Here is an 8759-nt window from a genome sequence, read left to right as displayed (position 1 = left end):
ATACCAAGTAGCATCGCTGCACCCAAAACGATGGTCAGCTTTGACAGAAATATTTTAAATGAATTTCTATGAAGGTTTAGTGCAACATCAGAGCTTACACTCACACATTAATACAACTTTTACTTACCAGCTTCATCATAGTTGCAGATTAAGGATGTTAGTTCTGAACTGCTGCCAACAAGAACATATTTTTTGCTTTTAATCATTAAATGCATCTTTTCCATAACTGAACAGAAACCTGTAAGAAAAAACATTACCTGGTAAAACTGGAGGAAACTCAAGATGATTCCTTTATGCACTGAAGTCAGTTGTGTGTTTGTGTCAGCCTTTATATAGCGGCACCCTCCCTCCTGCAGCAACTGATTTATAACAATACCTAACTCGTGCTTATAGAAATACTTGTTTGGTTGCATTCTGTGAATGCTTTAGGACCTAATCTTCCCAAAGTGTGACCTGTTGGTCTCTGCTCATAAAATTTAACTAAAATTTTAACTTCCTTTTTTATGTTTATGTATTTAGCAGACGCTTTTGTCCAAAGCAACTTACAAGTGATAATGGGATGGGAAACAAAGACCAAGCAGGTTGATATTCTATATTTACATAGAGTATCAGCTTATTGGTCACAAGTAAAAGTAAAATAATAAGCTTAAAAGCAACTATATTTAACCCTACATCAGGAAATGCTTGTTTTAAATCCTCTGTTCTGGATATTTTGTTTTGTGAGTCAACCCTCTTAAGCTCTGATGGGTTTTTGTGATTGCTCACCGAGTCCACATTTACAGTGACCAGCTTCAGTTACTCACATGTGGGTAGCCCGACTATCGCTGGTCCAGGTACATCCACCACATAAAACTTGGTGTTGATCCAGTCAGAATCCTTCCATTGACATAGAATGTCTATTTTGCCATAACAGTGAATTCTGTGGCCACTGTATGCAGATAGTTTAACATGGCATTTTTGTAGTTTGACCACAGCATAACTGTTGGTTCCATACATTTGTCTGGATGTGAGCATAGGGAGCGTATTGCCCGATGCTCCTGTATCAATTTTCAGGCGCAGTGTGTGTCCATGGTCAGGTAGACCTTGTGGCTTCACGTTTAGTATTTTTTCATTTTTTTTGGACTCAATGCTGTGCAGACATTTTTCACTCACTTTGAGTAGAACTGCCTTTGGTACATTTCTTCATCACTAGATTCACTTGTGTGTGTAGCATCAAAGTTGAGTTTGCTTGTCTTTTTGTAGTCATATTTATATGACTGGCATTGGAACAAATCTTTGTGGTGAGCACCCTTTGCTGGATGGGCCTTACTTCTTTGGTGCAGATTGGGCTGCTTCTGAATTTTTTTTTGTTTTGTTTTGTTTTTTTGCATTATTTGTCCCAGTGTCCCATAGGAACGACACATGTCATCAAATGCTGGCAGTGGTGTAACATGTGATGTACCTCTGCTTATGGCATCCAGCTTTTCATGTTTCGCTGTGTTTTTTAGCCCAAGTTGTTGTATTTGCAAGTTTTCTGCCATTAGGGCTTCATGTTTTCCACCCTCTGCTAGTACTTCACCCAGTGAGCAGCCTTTCCATATGGTACGTGTCTAAAAGCATCATGCGGTGTGCTGCGATTAGCTCAAGGCGTTCAGCTCCCGGTCAGTAAACTGGCATTTTAATGCAAGTTTTCTGGCTCTGGTCACAAAGTCATCAATGCCCTCATCTGACTTGTCTGTACTGCATGAGGTGGAGTCTGAATCCTGGAAATCCAGTTTCAGTTGTCCCTCAAAAAACATCCACAGATTTGCAGGAACCTTTATATCATCTTCAGTTAGCCCGCTAGCATTTAGCCTCTTAAGCCCTTGTCACCTATGCCTCGGCATATTTTAGGTGCTTGTTTACAGTCATCTTCTAGGTAAACGGACATTTTTTGCTTGAACAATGAGATGGACTCACTGAGATTCGGGTCGGACCAGTTCACAGGCAGGGGAGACACAATGTTTGCTAGCAGCGGTTCAATTAGCCTTCTGCCTAGCCATCACTGTGGTCTGAAAGAGACACGGGGGGAAACTACTCCTCGCTCGTCAGGTAAAAGATTCTTCCTTTGACAACTCCTAGCACCGCTGCAACCACAAAGTGTTAGAGATGTAATGACATCAAGGGTAGAGGTAGTCTCTTTATGGCTGAACTTACATCAAGTTCCCATCACTCTGCATTGCGCACCATACACAATGATCTTTAATCACACCAAGTACTCTTGTTTTAGTTTTTTGCTTTAGACATGACCTTAGTCCAGGAGGTTTGTAGTTTTTCTACATGGTGGCAGACACCAATTTTCCCTTTAACAGCAAGTAGACTTGCTCCAAGCTTATGTTCCAAAAATTGTAAATACTGGGCATGTCTTAAGCTCTCTACACCTATGAAGTTCTACATCTCAAGCTCAAAACCAACATTTGCAAAGACGTTCAGACTACATTGAGCACATTTGTTTTTTTTTCTACAGTTGAGAAAAAAACACCAGCATTCTGCTCAGTGGCATGGACAATGAAAGCAGACTTTGTAGTCTTTGCATTTGCCAGATTTCTGGTCCTCATTGCGACAAATGAAACCCACATTGGTGTTGTAGCTGGAAGTAGTACAAGTACATGTCGGCATTTTGACAGCCCAAATAAAATTTACATGTGTGCAGAGATCCATCAAGTTAATGAAAACTCACGCATAAAACTTTTAGTTCGTCTTTTCAGCCGGGAACCCTCCGTGAACGGTAACATTCTGGATTTCTGAAGGTTTGGGACAAATTTATCCAGGGTTCCCTTTCCTCAGGTCCTTCAGAGTCTCATAGTCACCTTGTCCACCAGCATGGTCTCTGTTGTACCACTTAGTCCAGCAGAGCCTTGGGTGATGGTGATTATGAGGATCTATAAATATTCACATTAAAGAACGGCATCACCAGATTAGAGTTTGATCTACAAATAGATTTAATTTAAAATAATTTCTCTTAACAGATCATGTTAGCATTTACAGTTTTAAAGAAGTCCCAAGCTGGTTCATGAGGATCTATGCAACACACAATTAGCAACACTAGCTTAACCAAACTACAGTTTATTCTACTAATAGGCATCTCTAGCAGATTGTTGCAGCATTTACAGCTTCAGCAGAGGGACCAAATTAGGTAGTTATAGAGTGCTTGCCTTTACCTTCTTCACTTGGCTTCACATAAACTGAAAGAGAAAATTATACCAGTTCGTGATTTCACATTCAAACTGATAAATTCTGATGATAGTTTGAGAAATTGAAATTACCAAGCAGCAACACTGAGGCAAAAGTGAAGCTCAACTGCAAGAAAGTTAGTTTATAAGTCATTCACTGCCAGCCGTTTCCTGATTACTAACGGCCTTCGCTGCCAGCGTTTCTCACCGTTTTTACTGTTTTTTTTAAGAGTCGCAGAACGTTGTGCGCTAGCATGATGTCGATGCCAAAATAAAGAGGAGACTCACCTCTTACATCAGGAAGAAGTTTCGAGCATTATCCGTTCTTTCATAATCCGTTGTCGAATTGTGATCGGCAGATGCTTTTCCGGTTCGCGCCTCACTTTTTTTTACAGGAACGGCCCAAAACGATCTCCAAACACATGGATGTGTTGCTTCCTGATCATGTTATCTGTGACGTATGCGGATGAAGATCGGCTTCAGGGCTGAGATGTTTGTTCTCTTAGCGCGGGGGCTCGTTCCGATGCTCAAACAGTAAAAAAAAATGCAAATGACGACTTTAGTAGTCATTGGCAGTGAACGGTTGGATCTAAAATGACGACTTTAGTCGTCAATGGCAGTGAATGAGTTAAATAATAAATCGTTTCATTTAAGCAATGTCAAACTAAACTAACATGTTTTTTGTGATATTAGCTCTACAAGCTAACTCTCACCTGCTTGATCATTATTGCAGTAACAAGCAGCCCAGACCAGCTACAACACAGAACAAACAGGAGAATCTGTCTAAAAGTGAACTTCAAACCAAGGGTTTATATAGTGAGGAGGAAGATTACTGATGGAAAACAGCTGGGCTGATTACTAAATGGAAGACAGATGTGCTGAATAACACTGGATCAAACAGCACGCAGGTAAATGTGGAGTAAGTGAAATCATTAGATGTTTTTGGTTGGGAAACACCCAGATGGGAGGTGTGAATGTGGGGAACTGGAGATAGTAGGGCACATTATCCTGCATCGTGGGACGTACGCGGGGTGGAGACGGTGCAGGGTGAGGGAGCATGAGGTGGATTCACTGATTGATGAATAAATGTTTGTAGCAATTGTTTACTATTTATTTTCATTATTTAATACCTAATTATGTGAAGATTGCTCAATAATTTAATGATTTGTTTTTATTATTTTGGACTCATTTGACTGTAAATGTGTCTCAGAATAAATGAAAACTCAATAGAAGGCTCGAACTAAATACGCCAAATTAGGGAATAAAAGACAAAAATAAAAATCAGATTTTCAAGATTTTTTTTATTGCACTTCATTAATTCACACAGCTTTTAGGGAGCACCAGTGGCACATAAGAGCCAGACCCTGGACTTTGAATCAATATTTTAATGAGGAAAATTTTAAAAAGAAGAATTAGGAATGCTGGCAAAACCCACAACTTTCATTTCTTTTGTCTCGTCAATAACAGCAGTAGAGATGTTCCTTGGAGTTACACTGGCATTGGAAGCGAACTTTGTAGTCCAAGCACTTGCCAGAACTCTGCTGGTCATTCCGACAAATGAACCCTCCGGTGTTGGAGTAGCTGAAAGACAACAGTTGATACCAAATAATGACCACATTGCTGCTTTTAGTGTCAAATTTCCAAAATGGTGCCAAACACTTTTTGTTGGAGAAAGAATCAAATCAGCGTTTAAGGATGAAGATTTCATGTCACTGTAAAACAACTCACAGGTGGAATATCTGTCCCGTCTTGTTGGCTGGAACACCGTCAACAGTCTCGACCTGGATTTTCATCGGTACGGGGCAAATTTCTCCTTGATACTCATGAGTCAGGTCAGCTAAAAGCTCTATGTCACCTGGTCCGTTGTTGGGACTGTCTGAGTTGTACCAACGGGTCCAGCATGGTCGGTGGCCAGCTGTAAAACAATGTTTTAATAAAGATTTTTTCTAACAGGAAATAGATTTTAAATCAGAATCTTGGATTTATTTAAGTGTAAAAATCATAGTTTCAACCCATTTTCACATCAGATTCGTTTTATGTCCATTAACTGATAACATATGTTAAAGACTTTTTTACTTGGTAACAAAAATCTGGGCTTTCTCACCTCCCATCATTGGTTCCATGAAGCCTATTGGAACAAAATCAGATTATTTACCTAGCAACAATAAATTATGAACTTGTCAAAACTGAAACTTAAATTGGACATACCAAGTAGCATCGCTGCACCCAAAACGATGGTCAACTATGACAGAAATATTTTAAATGAATTTCTATGAAGGTTTAGTGCAACATCAGAGCTTACACGCACACATTAATACAGCTTTTACTTACCAGCTTCATCATAGTTGCAGATTAAGGATGTTAGTTCTGAACTGCTGCCAGCAAGAACATATTTTTTGCTTTTAATCATTAAATGCATCTTTTCCATAACTGAACAGAAACCTGTAAGAAAAAACATTACCTGGTAAAACTGGAGGAAACTCAAGATGATTCCTTTATGCACTGAAGTCAGTTGTGTGTTTGTGTCAGCCTTTATATAGTGGCACCCTCCCTCCTGCAGCAACTGATTTATAACAATACCTAACTCGTGCTTATAGAAATACTTGTTTGGTTGCATTCTGTGAATGCTTTAGGACCTAATCTTCCCAAAGTGTGACCTGTTGGTCTCTGCTCATAAAATTTAACTAAAATGTTAACTTCCTTTTTTATGTTTATGTATTTAGCAGACGCTTTTGTCCAAAGCAACTTACAAGTGATAATGGGATGGGAAACAAAGACCAAGCAGGTTGATATTCTATATTCTATATTTACATAGAGTATCAGCTTATTGGTCACAAGTAAAGGTAAAATAATGAGCTTAAAAGCAACTATATTTAACCCTACATCAGGAAATGCTTGTTTTAAATCCTCTGTTCTGGATATTTTCTTTTGTGAGTCAAGCCTCTTAAGCTCTGATGGGTTTTTGTGATTGCTCACCGAGTCCACATTTACAGTGACCAGCTTCAGTCACATGTGGGTAGCCCGACTATCGCTGGTCCAGGTACATCCACCACATAAAACTTGGTGTTGATCCAGTCAGAATCCTTCCATTAACGAATGTCTATTTTGCGATAACAGTGAATTCTGTGGCGACTGTATGCAGAGTTTAACATGGCATTTTTGTAGTTTGTCCACAGCATGACTGTTGGCTCCATACATTTGTCTGAATGTGAGCATAGGGAGCGTATTGCCCGATGCACCTGTATCAATTTTCAGGCGCAGTGTGTGTCCATGGTCAGGTAGACCTTGTGGCTTCACGTTTAGTAATTTTCAATTTTGTTTGGACTGAATGCTGTGCAGATATTTTTCACTCACTTTGAGTAGAACTGCCTTTGGTACATTTCTTCATCACTAGATTCACTTGTGCGTGTGTAGCATCAAAGTTGAGTTTGCTTGTCTTTTTGTAGTCATATTTATATGATTGGCATTGGAACAAATCTTTGTGGTGAGCACCTTTTGCTGGATGGGCCTTACTTCGTTAAATCAAATCAAATCAAATCAACTTTCTTTATAGAGCACTTTCACATGGCCTAAATGGACAAACAAAGTGCTGTACACCAATAAAAAGCACCACAATAGGACAGAGAAATGACCATTAAAAATACAATAAGAAATCCGTTTAAAATACAATAAGAAATCGATTTAAAATACAATACGAAAACCTGAGTGCAAGTTAGCAGTCCAATATCCGGCCTACTTCCCACAACTTCAGAGTCCAAACGCCAGCGAGAACAGATGTGTTTTTAGTCTTCCTTTAAAGGTTTCTAATGACTTAGCCTGTTTTACATAAGCTGGCAGCTCATTCCAGGTAGTTGGTCCAAGTACTGAAAAGGCACGACTCCCACGAGACTTCAGGCTGTACCTAGGCACAGTTAGTATCCTCTGGTCAGCTGACCTAAGGGAACGCACCGGGACATGTTGGTGGATGATGTCAGCAAGATATTTAGGTGCCCCTGAGTTTAATGCCTTAAACACAAACAGGATGACCTTAAACCTGATGCGATAAAAGACAGGGAGCCAATGCAAGGCACGTAGGACTGGTGTAATATGTTCAGACCTCCTGGTAAATGTTAACAACCGAGCTGCAGAGTTCTGAACCGCCTGGAGGCGTGCTATTGGAGTTTGCCTAAGCCCCGAATATAGCGAATTACAATAATCCAGCCTGCAGGTTACAAAGGCATGGATTACAGTTTCCAAATGACTATGGGACAGAAATGGCTTAATTTTCGCTATGCGGCGTAGATGAAAAAAAGCAAGATCTCACAATACCATTCACTTGAGCATCAAATCTGAGTACTGCGTCCGGTTTTACCCCTAAGTTAGTGACCACCGCCTACTGATGCGGTGTCAGAGAGGAAAAATCAAGCTTTTGGGCACCTCCTGGGCTCTTAGGTGGCGTAAACAGAATAACTTCAATCTTGTGTTCGTTAAAACACAAGAAGTTCTGAGCCAACCATAGCTTGATGTCCTCCAGGCAGTCCAATAGAGGTTGAACGGTGCATAAGCCACCACGCTTAATTGGAAAAAAATGACCTGGCAATCATCAGCATATAGATGGAAAAACACGTCATGTTTACGGAATAGTTCACCCAGGGGCAGGAGATACAAGGAGAAAAATAGTGGGGCCAAAATCGATCCCTGGGGAACTCCCCAAGGCAGCTCAGCCAGATCGAAGGAACAGTCCCCCAACCTCACACAAAAACTCCTCCCAGTCAAGTAGGATCTTATCCACTTAAGTGCCTGGCCTGAAATGCCCACAGACCGCTCCAGCCGGTTTATTAGGATGTTGTGATCAACGGTATCAAAGGCTGATGTCAAGTCCAAGAGCACCAGAACCACAGCATCACTGGAATCATTTGCCATTAAAATGTCATCAAGGACCTTAAGCAGTGCAGATTCAGTGCTATGAAAGGGTTTAAACCCAGATTGAAATACTTCTCCAATTTCCCATTCCTGTAGAAAAGATGTCAATTGGATAAACACAGCCCTCTCTATGATCTTTGAGATGAATGGGAGTGTAGATACAGGTCTGTAATTGGACAAGATTGTTGGGTCCAACCCTGATTTCTTAAGCAGAGGTCATACCACCGCCTGCTTTAGGGGAGTAGGGACTTCCCCAGCTATCAAGCTGCTATTTACAATTTGCAGTACATGGTCACCCACTACTGAAAAAACTTCTGTCAGTAGCTCTTTGGTGCAGATTGGGCTGCTTCTGCTGATTTTTATTTTTATTATTTATTTATTTATTTTGCATTATTTGTCCCAGTGTCCCATCTTCCCATAAGAAAGACACACATCATTAAATGCTGGCAGTGGTGTAACATGTGATGTACCTCTGCTTATGGCATCCAGCTTTTCATGTTTCTCTGTGTTTTTTAGCCCAAGTTGTTGTATTTGCAAGTTTTCTGCCATTAGGGCTTCATGTTTTTCCACCCTCTGCTAGTACTTCACCCAGTGAGCAGCCTTTCCATATAGTACATGTCTAAAAGCATCATGTGGTGTGCTGGCTATGATTAGCTCAAGGCGTTC

At 40.4% G+C, this 8759-nt stretch overlaps 2 protein-coding genes and 1 long non-coding RNA gene across 5 annotated transcripts in view; all 3 read right to left on the bottom strand.

The window, feature by feature from the left end:
- Positions 1-363, bottom strand: part of LOC129165286 (cartilage intermediate layer protein 1-like) — a 1142-nt gene extending 779 nt beyond the window's left edge. Inside the window, exons 1-3 of one of the 2 annotated variants that reach the window (XM_070543522.1) lie at positions 258-363; positions 128-171; positions 5-38 (exon numbers count right to left, since the gene is read on the bottom strand). In XM_070543522.1, the coding sequence (XP_070399623.1) occupies positions 5-38; positions 128-139 (46 nt within the window). In that variant the 5' untranslated portion in view covers positions 140-171; positions 258-363. The remainder of the gene's footprint in view (positions 1-4; positions 39-127; positions 172-257) is intronic. The other variant, XM_070543523.1, reaches the window with a different exon arrangement.
- Positions 364-2704: 2341 nt separating this feature from the next.
- LOC139062511 (uncharacterized) lies at positions 2705-3962 on the bottom strand. Its single transcript, XR_011516051.1, has 3 exons — positions 3905-3962; positions 3180-3203; positions 2705-2900 (listed from the first exon to the last, which is right to left on the bottom strand). It is a non-coding gene; the product is annotated as an uncharacterized lncRNA (long non-coding RNA).
- Positions 3963-4475: 513 nt separating this feature from the next.
- Positions 4476-5719, bottom strand: LOC129165280 (cartilage intermediate layer protein 1-like). Of its 2 annotated transcripts, none has more exons than XM_054748007.2 (6): positions 5653-5719; positions 5523-5566; positions 5400-5433; positions 5296-5319; positions 4920-5106; positions 4476-4772 (listed from the first exon to the last, which is right to left on the bottom strand). In XM_054748007.2, the coding sequence occupies exons 2-6, from the start codon at positions 5532-5534 to the stop codon at positions 4649-4651; spliced, it is 381 nt and encodes a 126-aa protein (XP_054603982.2). In that variant the 5' UTR covers positions 5535-5566; positions 5653-5719; the 3' UTR covers positions 4476-4648. The 2 variants fall into 2 exon arrangements, with proteins under 2 accessions (XP_054603982.2, XP_054603983.2); XM_054748008.2 differs by having other exon boundaries at positions 5523-5563; positions 5653-5702.
- Positions 5720-8759: the final 3040 nt, after the last annotated feature.

This window comes from Nothobranchius furzeri, chromosome 2 (genome assembly GCF_043380555.1).
Source record: "Nothobranchius furzeri strain GRZ-AD chromosome 2, NfurGRZ-RIMD1, whole genome shotgun sequence".
NCBI classification, from domain to species: Eukaryota; Metazoa; Chordata; class Actinopteri; order Cyprinodontiformes; family Nothobranchiidae; genus Nothobranchius; species Nothobranchius furzeri.
Note: the sequence above shows the minus strand (reverse complement) of the source record. Positions and strands in the feature narration are given on the sequence as shown.

Coding starts and splice junctions, on each gene's coding strand:
- LOC129165280 (XM_054748007.2), bottom strand. Junction 5,320..5,399: donor GGGTGCAGCGATGCTACTTG/GTATGTCCAATT, acceptor TTGTTCCAATAG/GCTTCATGGAACCAATGATG. Junction 5,107..5,295: donor CATGGAACCAATGATGGGAG/GTGAGAAAGCCC, acceptor ATTGTTTTACAG/CTGGCCACCGACCATGCTGG.